This window comes from Leptonotus elevatus, chromosome 4 (assembly GCF_054856555.1).
Source record: "Leptonotus elevatus isolate MCC_2025b chromosome 4, RoL_Lele_1.0, whole genome shotgun sequence".
NCBI classification, from domain to species: domain Eukaryota; kingdom Metazoa; phylum Chordata; class Actinopteri; order Syngnathiformes; family Syngnathidae; genus Leptonotus; species Leptonotus elevatus.
The window spans coordinates 24,742,265-24,767,438 of NC_141242.1; the positions used below are offsets into that span (position 1 = coordinate 24,742,265).

Below are 25,174 nucleotides of genomic sequence, written 5' to 3' on the forward strand. Positions count from 1 at the left end.
TCTGTTAACGAAGTAAACGTCGGACCTCTTTCAGATCACCAACAGCACCACTATTAGTTCACCACTAGATGGCGCTTTGTATTACACACTGTGATCGTAAATTAGACATGTCCACAGCAGTTTTTCACATGCTGGAGCTGCTCATCCAAAGTTGAATTATATTAATATTGTTGTCAACTGGATGGACATTAACTCACTCCCAGTCATTTTCACTGAAGCAACCCCCTTCGCTCCCAGCTGTTTTACTGGACTTTGACTGATTTTGCAAGGCCCACAGAATATTATGTTCTATTGCTATAAAAACATAAAATCTGCCAAAAGAAAGATTAGAGTCTCTTCTTTCATCAGGAAAAAAAGCATATTTCTGTCTGTTTCTGTTTTGCAGCAATTAGCATTAGATTATAGCTAAATTTAATCATTATTCACAAACCTGTTCAAAACATTGGGGAAAAGAGCTTTTTTCAACATGACCCTGGTTGACCTCTTATACTCTGCTGCTACCTGCAGGCCATTTTTTTGTCATAACTACCATTGCTTTAAGTGACCTCTCCAGGTCAGAGGCTGCATCAGTCTACTGTATGCTGACATAAAAACACGTTTTTGGGACCAATATTTAAAATAGAATGTGCGTATATGTTTTTGGGAGCAAATTAGTTAACCAGGTTGAGAGCTGGTAAAGGTGCAATGTTGTTATCCCATAACCTGATAAGAAAGACACTTTGTCAACTCTGTTAGCATCTTAGCATCTCAGCTGATGTCGTTCCTTGCACTTGTCCGCTTTCACCACGTGTTAACTGTTCACCACAGTGAAAACAAAAAGAATAACAACCCATCTATCAATTTTCTCTTGCTTATTTTGTTGTGTTTTTCATACATTGTCTTTGAGGTGGTAACTGGCTGCAGATGTGAATATTTAACAACAGTCTTCAATTTCAGGTTCAAAAGAAATGCATTTTCCATGTAAGTTTCATGGTTCCTTTACCTTCCTGAGGTCTTCTTTTTCCTCCTCGTACTCCTCTGCGTAATACAGCATGTCGTCACAGATCACGCAGTAGTGCTTGTTCCACCGCTGAAAAGGGCATGCACAAGCCTGATGCTCACATGTTGATTGTAATGATTCTGACAGGTTACACTGGTATATATATCGTGGTACGTCAAAGGTCAAACTTCTTAAAACTTGTCAAATTTAACATAGAACAGGGGGTTTTAACCTTTTTGACCTTGGTTGCCCAACCTTTCCTGTAAAAAGTGATTTATGTTGACTTATAATTGTTTGTATTTAATAACTAAATACTTGTCCATGATGTTCTTTGTTCGGGTTCTTACTTTACTACTACTAATTTGAATACATTTCTATATACAGGTTAATAAAAATCTGACGACCCACCTAGTGACAGAAAGCAGCAACAGCTCTGAGGGCCTCTTTACACGGCGTCTCACATACACATACCTCAAGTTGTTAAAAAAAGACAAGTGAAGCTTTTTTAAATTTTGTATTTATCCTCTTAGTTTTCCTCGATGCTCGGATTATGATGTACTCACTCTGGTTGACTGTTTACATGTATTTTGTTTTATTTAAAAAAACAAAAAACAACGTCTTGTGTGACATCAAAGTCGAGCAGTAGTTGGCTAATTACTGCCACCTAGAAACTTGGCATGCATCTGAGCTTAAAAACGCACTTCCCCATTTTTGGGTTATGTGGATGTGTTTTTTAAAACAAACAAGGCAGTGTGGACAGATTTTTTGTCAACGCGGGGAGGGGGGGGGGGGGGTATTCGGGTTTTAAAGGGTGTATTCAGACCTGCACTGTTTGGACCGCTTAAACTGACCAGAGTTCGTTTCCCACACTGATCCGGACCTTTTGTGCAGGTCTGAATACACACAAACGAATCCTGGTGCGGACCAAACAAGCGGACCGAGACCTACTTTTTGAGGTGGTCTTGGTCCGCTTCCAAACGCACTTGGTGCGGTTCGCTTCGCAGTCTGAATACAAACCACGGCTGATCCGCTCCAACTGCAGGACATATGCGACTTTTTGGGCTTAACAAGCCACCGTAGCCAAGCATCGTTGGGGGGAAATATTGCCCGGTAGTGAATATTGTGCTAGATTCATTCATAATCATCCGTATTCTGTTTAGCCACGGTGTTGTCAGCATGTTGTGGTGGGCACGCAATCGACGACGTGTTCCAAAATTAAAAACAGCGTCGCGGAACCTTCGTTGAATGACCTGCCATTGACGCTTGCAAATATCTTGCATCTAATAACACCACAAATATGCGGGGCATATGCAGCACGTCGGAATTTCATGTTTTCCTCTATTTCCGGGATTTTGTTGCGTTTATGCGTAATTTTTGTCCAATGGAAGCACAGATCATCACGCGGGTCGACGTGATTACGCAATATAGTCCACTTGCAAAAAGCAGACAGACGAACTAAAGGACTTTTCTAGTCTGAATATACCCAAAAATACCCTGCTACATTTGTACAAAGTCTCAATTGAAAGCTGCCTGCGGCTCTTGTGGCCCACAGCTACAAAACTGAAATTACTTTGCGGCCCACGAGATGGCGCTCACAGCCCAACTCAATGGTTAAGAATTACTGACATAGAACATCAAACCATGTAAAAAAAAAAAGCGATGGCAACATGTCATGCAAGCCGTCATGTTTGACATGCATCAGTGACGCAATGGATCCTTGTCTGCCATTAGTTAAGTGTTTAAACAGTGTTTAATTGGTTTTAACAGTTTAAACTAGTTTTAGACTAATTAACTTCCACTTGTATATGTAAAAAATAATTTAACTTAAAATGTTGCCTGTGCCCGTTTAATTAAGGATTTATGATTTTTTCAAAACCCACCCCACCCCTCCCATATATGAGGTAGAACTACAAATTTGATACAATCCGACTTATTCCAAGTATAACTTTATGGCTACATGTTAAATGGCAACTGGTTGTTGGCAAGTTGCCAGTCGGCTGACAACTGACTACTGACTATTGACGTGCCAACAGCCCAGCTCCACAGTCACAGTACTGTTTGTGCTCCCCTTTTACTCTAAGATCCCTTATTGTATGCCTACATGAATTTGATGTAATTCTCTGTGTGTTTCAGGCAATTTTGTGATAAAAGTCTAAATACCTGATTGACAGGGTCCCACATCTCCAAGTCTCCCTGTTTCTGCCACGTTATGAATTCTTTGGTGGTGTCTCCTCCGTCAACACTGAGCTTCTTGTGCTGCACATGTACAAATAGCAACTTGATATTGTCGGATAAAAATTCTTATGAAAGCTCCCCCCTCCCCAACACACACACACACACACACAGTAGGCCTACTTTAAGGATGATTTTGCCCTTCAGGTGTGTGGGTGACGGTAGCTGCTCAGCCATGTGGTCCAGAGGCTCAAGAAGAAGTTTGTCTCCAAACACTTCACGAAAGATGCGGGCCATCTGCCGTTGCTGCTCCAATGGACAATGCTCCTCAATAGACAGAATGACTGGGAACCTGAGAAAGGGTGTCATAGTTAACTAATTATGACAATCTTAGGTTTTAATGTAGTATCACTGTTGTATCTGTCATTTTTGTGGACAAGATTGCTATCATCAGAGCAGGTATTTCACCTTCTTCATGTGACCCATCGATCACAGTCACTTGCTGCTGCTGCTGTTGTTGTTTTTGAACAGTTGATGTTATCTCTCCCTGCGTTTTTTCAAGAAATCAGGCTATTGGACTTAATGCTCAAGCCATCTTGCTACTGGTGTACCAAATGTGTTAAACAGGCGATCCTTCATCCAAAAACTTAACCTTGATATCATATTTTTTAGAAACAACTTTAACCCTATTTCTCAACTTCCTTTTTTCCTAAAAACTGTAGAAAGTTGTACAACTTGCAGTCTTTTATGCACAAGGCCTCATTATTTTCCATGCTGGTTTTAAGCCACTAACAGCGCTAAATCAGTCCTTTTGAGAGTTTTGTTGTTGCTAACTGACACTGGAAACTACACCAGCGTTTACACGACTCACAGCAGCATGGAGTTGCCAGTCACGACAATATCCATACAAATGGCCGAAAAGTACACGGACCATCAATTTTTTTCTTGCAATTCTTATTCTGCCAATCACATAAGGCTGTGAAATTAATTGAAATTCAAATTCACTTACTACACTCCACAATTACAAAATTGGCATAATCGTAAACAAAAATGAAAGATTATTAATACTAATTTTGAGTTGTTTAAATATATTAACATGACTAACTTAATAAATCTTGTTTGGTCCAAAATGAACTTACGTAATTATAGTGTTTCAAAGAAATTAATTTTTCTTAATATATTTTATATGTTTATATGTATAAACATTTTATTGTTTTGTACCAAAAAACAAATGATTGTTTTAATCGTGATCTCAATTATTACCAAATTTATTATGATTATTATTTTCTTCATAATCGAGCAGCCTTACAATCAAATCAATATGATATACTGTATATAAGTATTGAGTTAAATTTATTTTATTTTCTACATTTTCAGAAGGCACTGTCACTGAGGGGAGGTTCCAAAGCTCTTGTTACACGCCCCACTCAGTTGATAACTCAGTTAGGTCAAAAGTCTGAAACTCAAAAAAAAAAAAAGATTTTGTGTGACCCCTGACCCTGCTCCTGGTCAATTCAAAGTTAAATCCAAACCCAAAATAATTCATGCATTTAAGCACCAAAAGGAGGACTTAAGAACTACATTACAAATTGTTTTGACTGTCTTTTAACTTAAAAAGTGTTGAACACATTATTTGTTCTACTCACTCCGAGGTAACAAATGCATGCTGATTGATGGCTTTAACCACATCCTCAAACTTGATTTTGGTCGTCCTGGTCCAACCATGATAGATGATTGGTTCTCCGGGTCCTTCCCAGCAATCCACTTTATTACATACCATACAAAAACACGAACATAAGAAACACAATTGGAAAAGCGAATTTCATGTGGTGGAAGTATAGAATATACTGACGTTCAACACAGCGACATCCCAGACGCAGACAGCGCACATAAGCCTCTGTGGAAGACTCACTACGAAGCTGGTCACCTGTCAGATAGCTATAAAAAAAAAAATGATGTCATTAAAAGCTTGGTACTTGTTTGGCATTTAGAAAGGGAAGCTAAGGTTTATTTCACTTTCTATGTAATGTATGTAAATGATATGCGATCAATTAAAAACTGGGTTATTTTGGCGCTGATGGCTGCAGTGTGCCTCTGTCTGTCTGCTGTGGCTCCTCTCCAGCTTTGGGCCGCCCATCTGATTGGTTGCTCATGCAGTGGGGAGCTAACAGCCAACCATCAGTGAAAGTTTCAAGCTGCTCTGTCTCTCACATGCACAGGAGAGGAGAAAATGTTGCCCAATGCCAGTCCAGTGAGTAGATATGTTACAAAGGTAAGTTAAGGCTACAGACTTCCACCGATAGTGTAATAAATTCCACTCTTCGACAACCCACAGCTACTTGAAACATTACTTTAGAGCCCATTCACATAATATAAACACAAGCAGCAGCTCTGCCCGCTTGGAGTCCTTCCACTCGTGCGTCTTAATCACTTGAATTTGCTTACAGCAATCGTACTTTCAATCATCTAAAACACGTTGTGTATTAAATGCTCGTTGTAAATAAAGTTGCTTTGCTTTGAGGCTAACCCCTGCTAATAGACAATGGGGAGCAGTTAGCTTGCAGGCTAACACCTGACTAGCCGATAATTTCCTATGGCTCCATAGAGAGATTTCTTCTTTTTTCTCCAACTGGAGTTTTCAGTTTTTCTTTGCCCGGTTGGACAGGGGTCAAGCTCAGGGAATGTCAATATTGTTTGTCAACTGCTGTGATTTCCATGGCTCATAGCTACAAATAAACTTGAAGATAAGATCACATTTAGCAATCGATTTAAGCAAAAATACAGGTAATTTCAGGGGTGTCCAAACATTTCCATTTAAGGGCCAGATACATAAAAAGGGCCACTTTAAAATATTTCAACTTTAATTTATTAAACATGCTAAAATCAGTCAAGCAAGTAATTACAAATTGTTTATATTTTCTAGTTATTTTGAAAAACTTCTACATAACAGCTTTCGGGTAAAGGGGACAAGGAATGTATTTTTTAAGACTTTGGGGTGGTCAAGAGCCTTGCATGTTACTAGACTAGAGAGCAGCGACCAGTAACATAATCCCATCTCCACATTCAGAACCAAAACAAGCGCAAACTCTAAAAAGTTGACCTTTATAAAAACAAAAAAAAAAAAAAAAAAAAAAAACTGTTACCAGAGATCATGAATATGATAGCAGAAAATGGAAGTAACAAATGTTTGCTTCCAAAATGGAATTAACATTATTCACCAGTGATTTAAAGAGACGCTGTGTAATTTTAGTCATAAATAGTTTATTTGTGTCTTTTCATATCTAGAAAAGCTCTACAGTACACAAACCAAGTTATTATTAGTAGTGGCATCTATTTTTCCGGCATTCTCCCTTCTAACTACTCACCTCAATGTTTTATTTTTTAAACGAGCTTCTTGGGCCATGAAAAATGTAAATTTTAGTCTATGCCACTGAAAAGCAGACGGCGGGCCGCAAGTGGCCCCCGGGCCATAGTTAGGACACCACTGCTTTATGTGAACATACAATAAGCCAGTATTTTCATCTCTGAACAAAATAATGTATTTATAATTAGTGGAAGAATAATATTTGAGATCATTGATTTAATTTCAACCTAACCTTGCATGGCAGCTGGATCTGTGAAAGTAAATGTGCAGTGGGTAACCTCCTATTTCTTTCTCTCTTACATTAAGTGTGAGAGTGTGATGTCATACTGACGTGTTGTGGGATGAATTGATCCAGTAATGGGACAAAGGGTTGTTCATGTCTTGGTTGTTAATGTCTGATAGTTTATCATCCCACAGGCAGTTCTCCTTGGAAAACAGGAAGCTGAGGAACTAGAAATGACAGATAAGAGACCTAAAAATACAGTACAATACTGCATTTCTGAAAGGAAACGATAAACAAGAATGAGATGAAACCTTATTGGTGATTTTCTTGAACATGTGATAAAATACCTCACTGACTGTAAACTCGGGGTCGTTGGTTTTTCTCATGGTGTCATCAATGAAAGTGGTCATCAACTCTCGAACCTTATTGAGATCACGAGCCCATGACTCCTTCAGGAATAGAAAGCAACACAGACATAATGTATTTCATTTCATAGACGTCATTATCTAGTACCTCCTGGTTGTTACAAGTACACGACTTAATTTCAAGTAGTAAAAAGGAAAGATAATTTTTCCATCCTCCATTTGCGTGCGTTCTGACAGCAGAAAAGCATGTCACTCTCGGCCTCCAATTTAGTGTACTCCCATTTGAATAATCTGTGCTTGTGCAACCTTAGTTTGTAGGGCTTTTTTGTATTAGTTAATTTTTGGGTAATTTCATTGTAAATATCTTAAATGTAAATAATGTTTAATCTTTGGCCTGTTTTTTGTTGGAATAAATTATAAATTGAGTAAACCCCAGACCTTTTTGTTTGTTGTCACCTTGGGGACCAAGACACTCCCTTCTTGTTATGATATACACTTTCCCATAGACGGGTGGGTAACACCGGGGCATTACCAGAAATGTACAAAAGCATCCTATCAGCTTGCCCCCAATGTCAATTTTACACGGCACACAGAACACTATGGGGGTTAGGTCACTGCTGTCATATTTAAATAATTTGGACATTTCGGTGCAACTTTCATAGCACTCACACACAATTTCTGGGGATATAAAAATTCCTGGTAGTGGGATTGGTTTATGTCTTACGGTAAATTGTGCAAACTTACTTAGCCATACATTTCTGAGAGTTTTGCATTTTCCAAATTAACATGTGCTATTTGTCGACTGCACCGGACTGATTATAAATCATGTCAACCATTGACTGTCAACCATTGAAGCGTCAGAAATAAGTGCCCATTCTTGAAAACATTAACTCATTCACTCCCATCCATTTTCACTGAAGCGCCTGATCCCTTTTGCTCCCATCTGTTTTACTAGATTTTGACAAATTTTGCAAAGCCCACAAAATATTGTATTCTATTGTTATAAAAAACATGGAACCTACCGAAAGAAAGATTAGAGTCTCTTCTTTCATCAGGAAAAAAGTATATTTGTATCTGTTTCCGTTTTGCAGCAATTAGCATTAGAATATAGCTAAGTTTTATTATTATTCACAAATCTGTATAGAACTGCAGGTAAATTAGCTTTTTTCAACATGGCCCTGGTTGATCTCTTTTGCTCTGCTGCTACCTGCTGGCCGGTTTTGTAATAATTACCATTGTCTCAACTGTTCTATGCAGTTGAGAAGCTGCATCAAAGATTTCTGTATGCTCCAGCATAAAAAAAATAATAATTAAAAAAACAGCAACAACAACATATAAATATGTTTTTGGGACACTTTTAAAATAAAACGTATGTATACATTTTTGGGAGCAAATGAGTTAGAAGGAAAATTGTTGGATGAACACAGAAAAAAACACCTGCTGGATTTATGACATACCTTCTGCTGGTAAATAAGAAATCGTTGGAAGTCATGAAGCAACACTATGGAGGCATCAGGTTTATCTGTATTACTGAACAACATAAGATGGTATACATAGTCAAACAGAGAATACACACTATTAGTGGTAGGGTTGCTTTTATACCAGTTATACCAATTTGACACACTCTTATACTGAAATAACAAAATTGCTCAATCACCTTTCATTATGTTGTTTTTTTGTATTGAGAATTAACAATATTAACCTATGTGAAGACAGATCATATTCATGATTCAAGATGGGAAACACTATCAATATGCAAATGCTTTTATTTCCTTAAGTGTTTCCATTTTCTATAACATTCCTAGTAAATAACTATGTCCCATCACTGGTGAGCTATAGAATGGGCCCATAGGCTACACATGTGGTCAATGAGGGTGACCAGGTGCCCACAGGCACCATGTTGGTGACCCCTTTAGATGTGCAAGATATAGTTGTACTTGCCCTGAGACAGTAAACAGGCACTTACCCTAAAATAAAAGCGCAATCCTTTTTGAATTCTTCAAGGATCTGAGTGAAAATGAAATTAAAATACTGCATAAATATGTAGTACAGTATATGTCATACAAGAATATAACCACTTGTGATTCCACTTACCTCATTTTGTTCAAACATGATCAGATTGTACAATTTGTGAAACTGTTCAAAATCCAAACGATCATGTTTTGCTCCCACCTCCTGTGAAGGGAGAGCATAAATATGCACGTATGACTGTGTATTACAGCAGACATCAATCCACTTTCTATAGCGCTTATCCTCATTGGGGTCATGGCTGTGCTAGGGCCTACGCAAGCTGACTTTAGGCAAGAAGTGGGGTATAACCTGCACTGATCGCCAGTCAATCACAGGGAACATATAGACAACCAACCATTCAGATTCACACATAAGAACGATTTATGTCATTGTATACAGAACGGTGTAGTAACAAGTTACACTTACGCCGTAATGTTTACTTAAGCAACTTTTGAGATAAAGCCAGTGCCAGAAAAACTGCATAGGCCTATCTTTTGTATACAGTAGGGAGCAAAAGTTTGGGCACCCCAGGTAAAAACTTCTATTATTGTGCATAAACAAGCCAAGGAAAGATGAAAAAATCTCCAAAATGCATCAAATTACAGATTCTGAAAACATGTCAACAAAAGTTTGATTTTATTTCCAGCATTTAAACTTTTAAAATAACAGAACATTTTGGAAACAAGTTCTGTGGACCGATAAGGTTAAAATACAACTTTTATTCCTTGTCTTGTTTACGCACGATAATGCCAATTTTTACCTGGGGTGCGCAAACTTTTCATCCCCACTGTAAATGGAGAAGGACGTCACATCTTAAGTCGTGCTTCTTCTGTTGGATTTAAAATAAAGTTGGGCAAAAGGCTCTCTTTTATGCCTACCCGTTGAAAAAAGTACTTCTCCAATATATTTGTCATTTGTAGTAAATTATAAAGTTAAGAATAAAGACTAACAAAAAAAACTGTAAGAGTACCAAGAATTTCTCTTTCAGACAACGAACATTGGTGGGCTTGTAGTTGAGCAAAGGAAGAAGAGTCTTCAGCTCCTTCATGGATATGCTGTAAAGATCATATAATGGGACCGTCAAATCCTACTGGCTACTACTCTTTTGTAACTACATGAGTAACCATTTAAATCAAGTAAATAAAGGACCGATAGAGGAGGAAGTGTACCTGTTTGTCTTTGTCTGGTTGACAGAATACATCTTCTTTCTGAGCCAGCTTGAACAAAACAAAAAAAACTTGTTTAATAAGCCTGTACTGTACTGTACTGTACTGAAATTACACTTAAGCTACTGTTAAATATGTGTTTGTGTGTATGATTACCTCTCAATCAGAACTGGAGTAGGAGCAGCCAGTGTTTCTTGAACTAACATTTCAAGTCCAGTCAGCCATTTATACGCACCCTCCACAGAATCAGCTAGGGGGGGGGGGGGGAAAGCATAATAATAACCTTAACAGTACAGTCGACTCCTGCATACTCATGGTTCGGCACCCGCAAAGTCACTTTTTTTCTTCTTCTTTCTCCCCTCCATTTCCCTGTTATTCTTGGAAAATTAGTATTGAATGTTGATCCAAAGATCCCACCCAAATTGGGCGCAACCTAGAGCCCTGGTTAAAATAAAGAACAATAAAAGACTAATGTGGCTGACAGTGATGCCATATTACCCCCTATGTCATGCAGCAACTCCTAAAGTGACAGCAACCAGAGCAATGCTACGCTTTCAATATCGGTCTAATTTTGCAATATTGATTCGGACCGATACAAGCGATGTCATTTTCTCCCAATATCGGCCCGTCAGATATCGTGCATCTTTATATTGTATATAATATGGGAACTTCTGTGTATGCACAAAGCCACAAACAATATGTCCAAAATATAATATTAATACTCACCTCCCAGACTTAAGGTGTTGAGGACGAACTGTGAGCCATAAAAGATGGTAAAACAAGTATTGTCATCATGTTTATCCTTGCCATCTTTGAACCGTTCAAAGTCTTTAGAATTTCTTCCTGGACGAACCTCTCGGATCTCAAATAGATCCACTGAAAGACAGAAGGGCGCATTTCCAATGTAATTGTAAGGGTGAATCCTTATAATTGTGTAACATGAGCAATCACATTTAATCACTCAGTTTTCTCAACCACTGCTTGAGCAATGCATCCTTTACTGCCTTGTGATGCTGGCATGTAACAAAACAAAACAAAAACAAACTGTCCATCCAGTCTTCTGTCCCGTCAGTCAGATCAGTCTGTCAGTTTGAACAGCTATAGCATTAGCTATATCTATATACTCAGGAGTCAGGACCAGCACATGGAATAAGCAGTTGTTAGGGCCACAACCGCTAGAGAGGGCCATATTCATTCCCGTGTTGCAATCTACTGTCTGCAGTGAAACTCTAGAAACGGCCACAGGCATACATACATACATTTTGCACGCAATAAGAGCACCCAGCGCAAGTGCTTTTGTTTTTTTCCCATAAATTATGATTCAGATCCAATCGAGAAACATGTTGATTATAGTTTACCAAAGTAAAAGTAGATATTTGCAAATGTCTTATTTGATTAACTACCAAATTCATAAAGAACCGCAGCTATCAGAGAATATTGCGAGGCTGAAATCAGAGTATTTGGAATGTTCCACGTTTAACAGTGGCTCTAAATCAGTGGTGTCAAAGTCCGGTCCTCAAGGGCCTGAGTCCTGCATGTTTTAGAGCAGTGGTGCCAAAGTCCGGTCCTCGTGAGCCCCTATCCAGCCTGTTTTACATGTCACCTTCTTTCAGCGCAGCTGAATCTAATGATCAGCTCATCAGCAATATTTGCAGAAGCCTGATAACGATCCTGATCATGAATCAGGTGTGTTAGTGGAGAAAATCATGAAAAACAGGCTGGATAGGGCCTCTCGAGGACCGGACTTGGGCACCCGTTTTACAGGTTTCCCACGTACAACAGGTGTGTTGGAGTAGAGAGACCTTGAAAACATGCAGGACTCAGGCCCTCAAGTATGCACGTGCTCTAAACGATTAATCGATTATCAAAATATTTGTCGATTAATGTGGTAAGCAATTAATCAATTAATTTTAACACCTCTACTTTGGAGGTTTATTACTCTTTTACATGTCCTTCATAAAAATGTATTGTAATTTGTTATTATTACTATGTTATGAACAAAACACATAAAAAATGTTAAATGCTCTGTTATTGTCATGCGTTTTATCAGTGTAAAAAAATATATATGTGTGATTAGTATCGCTACAGTATAAAAATAATTGTCTGGTATCACCCATCACTAGGCGATACTTTGTTTCCTCTTTCAAACACAATACACAGTACAGTGAGTTTACAATACTGTGCCTCCATCCAGTGGGAGAACATGGAATTGTACCCCCAAAATATTCTACAAAATTAAGTTATTGCAAGATTTATAAAAAAAAAACAAAACTGTAAAATAGCGGGACTGCGATGGAGGTTGGGGTTACTGTATATCTTTTTTTTTTAAATCAATATTTCAAACTTTATTTTATTTTAAAATTGCGCACTCTCATTTTATAAATTAAAGCCTGTCTCACATCAAGGGGCAAAATAAATCTTGTCTAGGACGTGGCATTGTATAGGGCTGGCTCTGGGCTGGGACATAGATTATATGTACTGCCACTGGCCTGGTCATGCATTCTTTGCATGGCTGTTTTCTCCGTATTTCTGGTGTGCAGGTGTGTTGTTGCCTTTTGCTCTTCAGCAGATGCAGTAGCTTCTAACACATTTGCTTCAAAAAGTGCAGTTTCTGCTTCTAAAGAGCTGTCCCTCCTTTCCAAAACTTTTCAGAAGCCAAAACAAGTTCCAACGCACTGTGAAAATGTCCAAAAGTTGTTAAAAACAAAACCTTGCTTCTGCTTCTACTCAACTGAGCTCATCTCAACCTGTTGAGTAGAAACACCAGTTGGCTAAAGCGGTTTTTACTTCCTGGACCTGGATTCCCTAACCCTGATGATAACATAGAAGCATTTTGATAACAAACTTTTTGATAACAAACTTTTGACTGTTAAGAACAATTAACACTGTACTACCACTAATATAATGACAAAGTACTTACAGACGCCATCAGTCTTCTCAGCAGTGCGTGTCCAGGCCACCTGATGCGTTTCCATGATAACTTGAACAGTGAGCCTCTCTGCCTTTTGTCTGAAAACTGTCATGACCATGCCCATCTCCATTTCCCGTTTGATCATATTCTTCCTGTACTCTGTCATCTCTCCCTGCTGCCCCCAATTTGCCATCTCTCCAGCCTTTGAAGGAGAAAGAGGGACATAAACAGTTATTTGACCAAGACAGCTGATCGCAGAGATAGTGTAGTCAAGCATTTATGTACCATAATGCTTACTTGTTAAATAGATGTGCAATATTCAAAGCTTTGAGAAGGACAGGGCTTTACAAAATATGGTCATATCTCATTAAAGTTTATGCCCCATGTTGTAGCTCACTTTTTCTTAAACAGTACTGTAGTATACAGTATACATTTGAACTTTGCCATGTAATGGCCAATGACGAAACCAATGGCCTAAACAGTGTTTTTTGTTTTCCTTTTGCATTGTGTTTTTGCTATGATGGAAAGTATTAAGGTCCTCTCACCCTTATTATTCCAGCATGTTGTTGTTGTTGTTATTATTATTATTATTATTATTCCATTCTTTACACTTGCAGTCTAGCTCTGACTAATTTCAAATGTAAAGTGTTCTTATGTTTTCCCATAATTATATTCTTCACACATTCATGCTTTACACAAGAATGGCAGCAAGAGCAAATTGTTTCAACATCATCATTTGTTATACTGTCGAGCTCATAGGTTTTCAATTGGCCTATAGGCTACCCAGGCAGAATTTTTAAGATGTCTAACATTAAAGAAAACATGTTGCGATTCAAATTTAAATTATACGGCATGTCAGGAAAATTAAGAAAAAAACAGCCCCCGTTGTCAGTTAGCAAATATTTTACAAATTTTGCCAAAGCTTGAAAAGTGATGAGCACAGCTGTATATTCTAACGGGGAGCTGCACCTGCCAATGCTATTAGTCTGACAGAACGAGTGTCTACGGGTTTTTTTAAGGCGAAACTTTTTGTCGATCGACAACACAAAAGTCTCCTTTCACAGTTAGCATCGCTGAAGCAGGAAATGCAAATAGCTAACTTAATGATACATTACTTAGTTGGCCCAATGACGCTAGAGGGCGAGATTGTGTAATGTCACGTCTCGAAACGCTTTGAAATTAAATTAAATCGTCATTCGTGTCCGTTTCTCCACCTGTAGCCCCTGCATTTTTAGCATTGCCAAGTTAAATCAAGTGAGAATTGCCACAGCAACGGTCTTTGAATGTTGGCTACTGTCAGCTTCATCGTGCTGTATTGTCTCGACAGTGAAAAAAAACCACTTCCTATCGCTTCGCACATGTAATGCGACGCTTGCAAAAAATAGGCATTTGAAATGTATTCTTACCTCGCACGTCGATTCTTTAGACGGCACAGAGTAATTATTATCCCCCCACTCCCAATTATTTAATCATCCTTTCAACAATGTAAAATGAAGCTCCGAGCGACAGCGTGTTGACAATGACAGGCACAAAGCTGTTAGTTCCTCTATCTGACTGTACAAGGAAGTGAAGTGAAGTCAATTTGCAATACTATAGCTACTTAAGACTGGAATTGGAAAGAAAGAAAGAAAGAAAGAAAGAAAATTAAGTAATTAATTACTTTAACACAGATACAGTTCTATAGTATTCCATCTCAATCAAACAAGAGATTGTGTATTAAAATGTAACTAAAAAATAAAATCTGAAAAAAATTGACTCGTTCAAAAATGACCCTCCTGCTACCACCCCCCCCCCCCCCTCTCTCTCTCTCTCTCTCTCTCTCGCTCTCTCTCCCTCCCTCCCGAAGAAGTGGGTCGTCTTCAAAAGCCGCTCGCCTATGCAGAACTCTCCAAAGTAATGCCTGCAGGAAGGTGGCCCACCCCAGTCAATCAGTGCAGGATCTGCACCTACAGCAGCATCACATGCGCAAAGAAGCAATGCCTAAAAACTAAGACACATAGGAGCATAAAGAACACAGGGCAGTCTCATCACAAAGAAAACTGCCAAAAGTTGTTAAGTAGGAGTAGCCTACTGCTACAAGTATTGTCATAAATATATAGCTCATGTAAAGGTTAAGACATTAGAGTGATAGTAAACGAGTATTCCTTCGCGAAATAAAACTACTCACAACTAACAGGTAGTTAACTTCAAATGTATTTATTCTAAAATCAGAGCATGAACATCAAACAGAAAAAAAAAAAAAAGGATAACTTCAGATATTGCCAAATAATATCACTCTAAGTTCAACTAAAACAATAATAAATGAAGTTTCTATAAAACAACATACATCAAGTCAATGTTCACTTCTGATTGCACACTGTTGTTTCCGCCTCCCTTTTAATAAGTACATGAGTCACTCTGAAAACTTTGGGTGGATTCCAACGCTCTTAATTGCCATGTTCCTATCTCATCAAGTCAATGTTCACGACAAGAAATTGTCTTAAATTAACTTTCTTTTATATATGTAATTGTGAAACAGCACAATAGGTTCACCAGATAAGACATTGCTGTTCTTTTTGTAATGAATATGTGGTCTGGGGAGTTCTGCCGCTTCTGATTGCACACTGATGTTTCTGACTCGCTTTTAATAAGTACATGAGTCACTCTGAAAACTTTGGGTGGATCCCAACGCTCTTAATTGCAATGTTCCTATCTCGTCACGGCTTTGACCGTGACATTGGAATTGTTCTCACTGCACCATATTGGGGAGGCATCTCTGTCATCCAACTGAAATTTTTTACCAATACAGTACTGTTAATTTATGCAGCAGTGGCATAACTTTTGAATTAGGTGCTGGTCTCACAAATTTGTTAAGAACTATATAAATTCACAAATAGTATTTAAATGTTAGCATGACTCCTGTAATCTATAGGTTACATTCTCACTGTGAAAAGTGACCCAGGTGGATACAGCGCACACTTCTGCAGAGCTATGCGGAAGAGGAGACAGCCAAAAGCACTCCCCGGCATGAACCAACCCACTGGCCATTGGCCCAGCAATGTATGGGGGCGGGACAAAAGCTGGCTCATTTGCATGAGACAGCCAGCCACTTAAACAGCTTGATATTGCTTTAAGACACTGCCTTGCAGTGTGAACATGGTCTAAGTATATTTGTATGACTATATCCATTTACTACATACAGTACAAGCAACTTAGACACTCCCAGGCTTTGCTTTCCTGGTTGACAACACAATGTCATGAAATACAATAGGCTGGGAAGATGTGAAATCACAGTTTAAAGGTAGATTAAAATACTAGAGATGATGACAAATTTCTGATTTGCACCAGCACTCGCTTTATACTACACCAAGGACCCAGATAAATTGACGAGTTAGACTTTTAGTGCTTGTGGTCCTCATCTGGCTCACGAAGACCCTGACTATGCAATTTCTTGCCTGTCATCTCCATCATGGCCTGGACCTCGGGATCCACGTCCAAGACACTCCTCTTACACTCACCTTCCTCACCCTGAAACTAAATAAAAACACCAGATTGCATTTATTAGTTTTACAGATTGGAATGGAAACAGACAACTGTAGATGGGGATCAGACTAGTACCGTATATCAATAAAACTAGCTCACACAAATGCGTGTCTACTATGTTCAACTTCATACAATGCACAACATACTTGTCAGTTTGCACTGAAATGCTAGTTTACACTAAGAAACCACAAAAACGTTTATGAGCATTTAGTTTCAAAAGTACAAAAGTAATACTTAACAAAAGAACAATTACAATACTTGGAAAAATATAATACAGTAACTTTTGGAAAATAAAGGAAACGCCACAATTGAAAACAGCAAAAAATGGTAGAAATAATCAACACAAATGTTTTTATTGAAGTACCTACTTGAAATGTTCATTTACATGTTTGAAAAGAAGTAGAATATAAAGCTCTGTAGTCCGTTCCTACCAGTTAATCTCTTGTTTTCATTATCCATATATCAACAATAATTAAGATATTTCACATAAAATAACATTACATACCTATAACAATATACATAATTCACAATAATCATATTTATATTAATATAGAATACACAGCTACCCCTAATAATTAGCAATAATATAAAATCATCTTATCTATAAAAATAAATAATGAAGTAATATAAACAGATGTACTACAATAAGCTAATTCCTGCAACCACCAGTTGATTGGCCAAGATAAACAAATTTTTCAGTTCATTTTAGAGAATGCAATGATAATGATTATTTTAATAATTGATTAATCTGTGGATTTTTTTTGACTGATCAATAAATCAGATGAAAATATATAGATTTGATTATCCATCCCTTTATTCAAAAAAAGGACAGATAAAAAAAAGATTGGATAAAAACAGTCATTCAGAGTAATGCAGAAGTTATTTCCATTCAAACCAGTGCGGGGTAAAGCTGAAGATCCAGGCCAACAAAAATGGAATGATGTTTAATTGATTTTATTATGTTATGTTATTAGTGTTATTTCTGTGGGACATTCTATTTTTATTTTCTGTCATGACTGCAGTGTTAAAAGAATCTTGGATAGTATTTGTCTTCAGATAATGATGAAACTCATTTACCTCCTCGGGATCAGGGGGCTTTCCTACTGCCCATACTTCCATTGAGTCCAAAATAAAGTCCTCCTCCCCTGAGAGTTGTGGGCTTCCAAAAGTTGTACACTTTGGCCGTGCACGGCTGTGACCATGCCCAAAATCACTATCCAACCATAGCCCAAAGTAACCGTGCTGACCGCCCATGCCCTGATAAAGAAAGAAACCAGAAAGAATGTCCAAAACACATTTTCAATACAATATGCAATTGAATTGTTAAAACGAATAAAGCATGATTTAAGTTTCAGCAATTAAAGATGCACTATAATAAAACATTAATTTGACGTTTAAAGTGTACAAAACAGTCGGGAAGAATAATATTTGGGGGTAATTAAAAAAAAAAACTGTGCACACCCTCTTATAGCTAGGGATGCCAAATTTTCAACTGAGTTCTACAAGTTTTAAGTCACATTAATGGGGGGGGCTAAGGGGACATTTTGGTCATGTTCAGCTACCGGTAGTCTGTATTCCAAATTAGTAGCCCAAATTAAGTTGTACTTCTAGTACAGTGTTTGCTGTCAAGTTTTGTCTCACCAGTCCGTTAGGCATGGTCTGCTGATTCTGGTTGAGGTACATGAAGTGTTGGTTGTAACTTGTAGCTGTATAAACTCTCAGTCTGGGGAGCACAGAGAACAGGAAACATCTGGAGTCACCTGCACAAGCACCAACACACACACACACACACACACACACACGCACACACACACGCGCACACACGCACACACGCACACACGCACACACAATGAAGATATGGCAGAAAGGCCAAAAGACTGTCCTACAATATTCAAATCACTCCACAGTATTAAAATAAATTATTACTTTTTCATTTTTACCAGCCTTTCCTCAGTTTGGTTACTGCTCTAGTGAAATATGATTTTATCATTTTGACCACAAACCCTTCATGTATTTAGTTCCAAATTGAAATTGAATCCCCTAAAATATATCCATCCATCCATTTTCTACTGCTTATCCAGAGATGGGTTGCAGGGGCAGCAGCTTTACATGCACCCAGACTTCCCTCTCCAAAGCCACTTCACCTAGCCCTTCCAGGGGAATCCCAAGGCGTTCCCAAGCCTGCCAGGGGTCACTCCAACATGTCCCGGGGTCGTCTCCGTGGCCTCTGGCCGGTGGGATATGCCAGGAACTCCTCACCAGAGAGGCATCCTATAATCAGATGCCCAGGCTCCTCTCAATGTTGAGTAGCAGCGGTTCGACTCTGAGCCCCTCCTGGATGAGCGAGCTTCTCACCCTATCTGAAGAGAGAGCCCGGACACCCTGCGAAAGTAACTCATTTTGGCCGCCTGTGCCCGGAATCTTGTTCTTTTGGTCACCACCCACAGCTATATGAGGGTAGGATCGTAGATGGACTGGTGGAGAGCTTTGTGTATTTAACCCCTTAACAAAGGATTTTTACTCGAATAAAATGTTTTGGGGCGGAATGGCTCAATCTTTCAGCAAAGTAAAAGGTGTTTTAGTTTCAGAGTGCATTAAAACAGCTATTGAACGTAAAAAATACATCGTTTTTTGTTTTCAATTGAATTGTACAATTGTGCAGGCCACATAGTGACTATGACGATGTCACTGTGGTTTTTCATTTTTACTTCATTAAATAATTGTATAATATATTGACAATCATAAAGATCTACTTCTCACCCTGGAATTGTGGTTTGACTTCCCAGCTGACGGAGGCAAAGCCACCAAAAACATGCCCCTTTGTGTCTTTGATGAGCAGCAAGGTGGGCCCACACTTAGTGAGGCCTGCCAGCATCCTTGTGAAGCTCTCGCCATGCAACAGTGTGGAAAACACAAGTCTCCAGGGTGCATTATATCTGTCAGGCAGCTGGAAAGTTTAAACATTTGCATGAAGTCCTATGACACATTCATGACACTATTATTCTGCCCAAAAAAATATTGATTACAATTATTGGTATTGTCACATTATTACTTAAATAAATAAATACAAACAATGGGAAAACAAGCAAATAAATAAATAAAAATCACAGATGCATGTACAATACCAAAATTATTGCAACTCATGACTGTATTTTTTTACACCAAAGCATTAAATCAATAACCCTCTTTATTGGTCACTTCAACATTAGCAATTGTAATCAGCAATGACCAACGTTAATTTTTATTCATGAGACGACAGTGATATAAGGAGTAACGAAACACACTTGTTTTATTTTAATGTTAATTTTTTGTTCTAGGTGGGGGGGGGGGGGAGTCAATTTCACTCCAGCAATTTAAACCTTCAGAACACGATTGAAGTTCAGATTGTTGCCCGAGTTTAACCGTCAGCTTCGTTGTTTGTGTTTTAACTACCTAACTAGTCATATAAATAAAACTATTGTCATGATCGATAAAGCTGTACTCAAAATCAAGTGACTCGATTCAGACTCGGGTGCAAAGAAATGTGATTAGGACAACCCAAGTCAGACACTAACCTGCGGTGCAAGAAACATGAGAGTGGGAATATCCAACAGACAGTGTAGATCTTTCCAGGGTGTCTCTTTACAAGGAGGCAACAGAGGGAGGGTTGGCCGAACACTTGGCCAAACGTGCAGTCCCTCAGCTACCAACATCTCCAGGAACAAAGATACTTGGGGTACTCTAAAGATCCAGTCCTCCAAACAGGCAACATCATAGCCTCCCTGTTCTTTCAAGAAAAGTAAACATATTAATCTTAATCAACTCCATCCATCCATCCATTTTCTTAATCGCTTTTCCTCACAAGGGTCGTGGGGGGCGCTGGAGCCTATCCCAGCTGGCTTCGGGCAGTAGGCAGGGTACACCCTGAACTGGTTGCCAGCCAATCACAGGGCACACAGAGACGAACAACCATCCACACTCACACCTATGGACAATTTGGAGTGTTCGATTAACCTGCCATGCATGTGTTTGGAATGTGGGAGGAAACCGGAGTACCCGGAGGAAACCCACGCAAGCACGGGGAGAACATGCAAACCCCACCCAGGAAGGCCGAAGCCTGGACTCGATCTCACGTCCTGTGCACTGGGAGGCGAACGTGCTAACCAGTCAGCCACCGTGCCGCCCCTTAATCAACTCAACACTTAAAAAAACAATGGCAGCTGAAACAAATCGGAAATGAAACAAAAGACAATAATAATAATAATGATTAATAATAGTAGTAGTAGTATCATTATTATTATTAATAATAATAATAATAATAATAATAATAAATAGATGTTTATTTTACTCTTTTTTATGTTTATGCTGTGTTTAAAAACATAAAAACAATATGTAGCTTAACACTACTGCAGCACCACAACTTTGTCTTTAGAATGACAGGAATAACATACTGTAAAAGTCACAAGTTTACCTGTGGGTTTCAGTTCTGAACACATCTGCTCTGCCAAGAGTTTGCCACACTTAGAGCCATCACCCATTTTGTCTGGTTCCCACCCCTGAAGGATTCCTTTGGCAACCAGAATCTGAACTACAGCTGAGATTAGGTCCTGTAAGAACTATGAACGGAAAACATGTCTAAGATTGATATGAAAAGAATTATATTTCAACTGACCCTTTCCTCACCTCTATTACTTGCTCATAGGTGATAACCTTGGAACTTGCTTCACCCCGGGACATAGCCATAACAAGAGGAGCTCGTTCTTCTGCAGTACCCTTCAAGGTGTCTGCAAGGAAGATGACCAATTGCTCTCTACACACTCCTGAAGCGGCAGATTTACTGACTTTGCCAGCTGCTGTGGTTCCTAAGTCAATGTTACGCATGCACTGGTATGATCTCCTGACCATGGAGTCTGGTGCCAGCATGCACATGGAGGACTGGAAAAACAGAACGGTCAGCAATTGCATGTGAATATACAGTATATATATTTGTAATTCTTATTAAAGCAATGCTATGGTGATTAAAGGACTTAGAAATATATTTTGCTTATTTGGGAGATTTGTTTCATATGGATACCTGCAACATTTCAAAGGTGAGAGTGTCTCCTACTGATGTTTTCTTTTGGGCTCCTGCAGGGCCCGCAGCATTGTCCTGAAGGCGATCAAACACTCCTTCAATCACAGACCGATCTTCAGGACGGAATCGGGACAGTCGCTTCTGCACCACCACACTATCAGTGTTGCCCATGGTACGTCACATTCGTTGCATTGTGCTTGTGCTAGGTACAAAAATAGTTGGTTTTTTTGTGAGTCTCATTTGCAAGATCCTTAGTCGTCGGTCCTCTGTTTACATGTTAGCTTCCATCAAGATCATCCTCGGGGCGCATGAAAACAAGAAAGCGCCTGAGACAACTGAGATAAGATGGCGGTTTGAGAACGACTTTTTGATCACAGTCGAACGTATCCAGTAGAAAAGGGCAGAAAATGTTTCACATTACACGAGAAACACGGACCTTTTAAAAATGTGCCCCATAGTCGCTGCAATGAGACACATAACTTCCGGACACTGTGAACGTGACATAAATACTAGCCAGTAATTGGTCAAATGACGACCAGCTTTTTCGTGATTGGTCAATGAAGGCAGAAGGGGAAATTACTTTTTTCCCCAGGCACTACTGGTGGAAAAGAACGTCTTTGTAAATGATCGCTTTTATTTTGTTAATTACTGTGTGCCTATTATGTTTGGAAACAGGTATTAAAAATAGCAAAACGACTGGTTAGTTTATTTTCGTTTTAAAATGGAAACACCAGAATTGAAATACAGCTGCTTGATTTTTCTAATTTCTTGTTTGTTGTTTGGAACAATCATGAAGGTAAGGTAATGAAGTATAATAGCAGCATGGGTTTCCATTGTAATTTCAAAAAACTAAAATACGGTACGAGACGCAAATAGAAACAATCTCATACTGAACAGGAGATGGCGACAACGCAGCGCGTTACGGCGACGAGCTCGGTTCGTACAGCTCTGGCCTGAAGACGATAGTGTATGCTATGGAGGTAAATTTGGTGCAAAACTAACTTGTGCAAAAAATTTGTACCTGTAGAAAAAAGTCTAAATTTGTATCTGTAAAAGTCGTGATTTGTATCTGTAAAAAAAATGTGTGCCTGTAAAAAAACAATTTGTGTCTGTAAAAGAAATTTGTACCTGTAAAAAAAAAATGTGTATGTGTAAAACAAATTTGTATCTGTAAAAACAAATTTGTACCTGTAAAAGTCATGATTTGTATCTGTACAAAAAAAATTTTGTACCTGTACAAAAAGTATAAATTTGTATCTGTAAAAGTTGCGATTTGTACCTGTAGAAATGACAACTTGTAGTCAAAGAAGTCGCCACTAGGAGTCACAAGTGGTTTTTCTGCTGCTGTTCAGTGACGTGAGTTCTGCCCCATTTGTCGCGCTACGAATGGAGCAAAACTAATTTGTACTTGTAGAGCGCCTGATTTGTACTTGTAAAGAAGGGGGCGGGCTCTGGTGAATGAAGGGTTGTTTTGACCAATCAAGTGAGAAGGATTTGAGCGGATTGGAGCGCAACCTCATTGGTTTAGCGAACGACGGTGGCGGGACTCGCGGAAGGATACAAGCAGGACACATCGTCGCCAACCAACATACATATTAAGAATACTTCTTAATATGTATGTTGAGGAAGAATACGTCAGTATTCTTAATATGTATGTTGAGGAATATGGAGGTAAATTTGGTGCAAAACTAACTTGTGCAAAAAATTTGTACCTGTAGAAAAAAGTCTAAATTTGTATCTGTAAAAGTCGTGATTTGTATCTGTAAAAAAAATGTGTGCCTGTAAAAAAACAATTTGTGTCTGTAAAAGAAATTTGTACCTGTAAAAAAAAAATGTGTATGTGTAAAACAAATTTGTATCTGTAAAAACAAATTTGTACCTGTAAAAGTCATGATTTGTATCTGTACAAAAAAAAAATTGTACCTGTACAAAAAGTATAAATTTGTATCTGTAAAAGTTGCGATTTGTACCTGTAGAAATGACAACTTGTAGTCAAAGAAGTCGCCACTAGGAGTCACAAGTGGTTTTTCTGCTGCTGTTCAGTGACGTGAGTTCTGCCCCATTTGTCGCGCTACGAATGGAGCAAAACTAATTTGTACTTGTAGAGCGCCTGATTTGTACTTGTAAAGAAGGGGGCGGGCTCTGGTGAATGAAGGGTTGTTTTGACCAATCAAGTGAGAAGGATTTGAGCGGATTGGAGCGCAACCTCATTGGTTTAGCGAACGACGGTGGCGGGACTCGCGGAAGGATACAAGCAGGACACATCGTCGCCAACCAACATACATATTAAGAATACTTCAGTCGACTGAAGTATTCTTCCTCAACATACATATTAAGAATACTGACGTATTCTTCCTCAACATACATATTAAGAAGTATTCTTAATATGTATGTTGGTTGGCGACGATGTGTCCTGCTTGTATCCTTCCGCGAGTCCCGCCACCGTCGTTCGCTAAACCAATGAGGTTGCGCTCCAATCCGCTCAAATCCTTCTCACTTGATTGGTCAAAACAACCCTTCATTCACCAGAGCCCGCCCCCTTCTTTACAAGTACAAATCAGGCGCTCTACAAGTACAAATTAGTTTTGCTCCATTCGTAGCGCGACAAATGGGGCAGAACTCACGTCACTGAACAGCAGCAGAAAAACCACTTGTGACTCCTAGTGGCGACTTCTTTGACTACAAGTTGTCATTTCTACAGGTACAAATCGCAACTTTTACAGATACAAATTTATACTTTTTGTACAGGTACAAATTTTTTTTTGTACAGATACAAATCATGACTTTTACAGGTACAAATTTGTTTTTACAGATACAAATTTGTTTTACACATACACATTTTTTTTTTACAGGTACAAATTTCTTTTACAGACACAAATTGTTTTTTTACAGGCACACATTTTTTTTACAGATACAAATCACGACTTTTACAGATACAAATTTAGACTTTTTTCTACAGGTACAAATTTTTTGCACAAGTTAGTTTTGCACCAAATTTACCTCCATAGTATGCTCCATCGTCATCTTTTTTTCATTTTTTTTTAAAATGTGTATTCCTCCATCTATTTTATTTATTTATTTGCATCTTCATATCAAATTCCACAACAATGCACACAAGGGACATTTCCTAACATCCGGGCATTTTTTGATAATTCTGCAATGCAACGGTTTTCTTTACACGTTGAAAACAAATGTTGCTTTTACCAGTGTCTAGCATACAAAAACAGCCAGATTGTTATAGTAGACAAGCAACATTTCATCACATTTTAAAAATCTAAAATAATCCTCACAAATCAAATTACAAGGATCCGAAGTCCAATGCTTTTCAATTAGCTTCTTTAACTAACCTCCATTTTGACTTGTGATATAAACTCGGAATTGTAGAAAATTGTAGACCGTCGGCCGTGGG

General features: G+C 38.6%; 2 protein-coding genes across 2 annotated transcripts in view; both read right to left on the minus strand.

The window, feature by feature from the left end:
• Positions 1-14,954, minus strand: part of plcg2 (phospholipase C, gamma 2) — a 38,422-nt gene extending 23,468 nt beyond the window's left edge. Inside the window, 16 exon segments of the mRNA XM_086072643.1 lie at positions 983-1,069; positions 3,140-3,235; positions 3,335-3,503; positions 4,798-4,915; positions 5,004-5,089; positions 6,847-6,965; positions 7,086-7,187; positions 8,561-8,633; positions 9,070-9,110; positions 9,198-9,278; positions 10,084-10,168; positions 10,283-10,330; positions 10,436-10,529; positions 11,006-11,155; positions 13,200-13,392; positions 14,597-14,954. Of these exon segments, the coding sequence (XP_085928769.1) occupies positions 983-1,069; positions 3,140-3,235; positions 3,335-3,503; positions 4,798-4,915; positions 5,004-5,089; positions 6,847-6,965; positions 7,086-7,187; positions 8,561-8,633; positions 9,070-9,110; positions 9,198-9,278; positions 10,084-10,168; positions 10,283-10,330; positions 10,436-10,529; positions 11,006-11,155; positions 13,200-13,383 (1,533 nt within the window). The 5' untranslated portion in view covers positions 13,384-13,392; positions 14,597-14,954.
• A 416-nt stretch (positions 14,955-15,370) lies between these two features.
• meak7 (MTOR associated protein, eak-7 homolog) lies at positions 15,371-22,237 on the minus strand. The gene is made up of 8 exons (XM_086072528.1): positions 21,766-22,237; positions 21,375-21,626; positions 21,163-21,307; positions 20,267-20,478; positions 19,473-19,659; positions 18,354-18,472; positions 17,790-17,969; positions 15,371-16,703 (listed from the first exon to the last, which is right to left on the minus strand). The coding sequence occupies exons 1-8, from the start codon at positions 21,934-21,936 to the stop codon at positions 16,569-16,571; spliced, it is 1,401 nt and encodes a 466-aa protein (XP_085928654.1). The 5' UTR covers positions 21,937-22,237; the 3' UTR covers positions 15,371-16,568.
• Between the last annotated feature and the right edge of the window lie 2,937 nt (positions 22,238-25,174).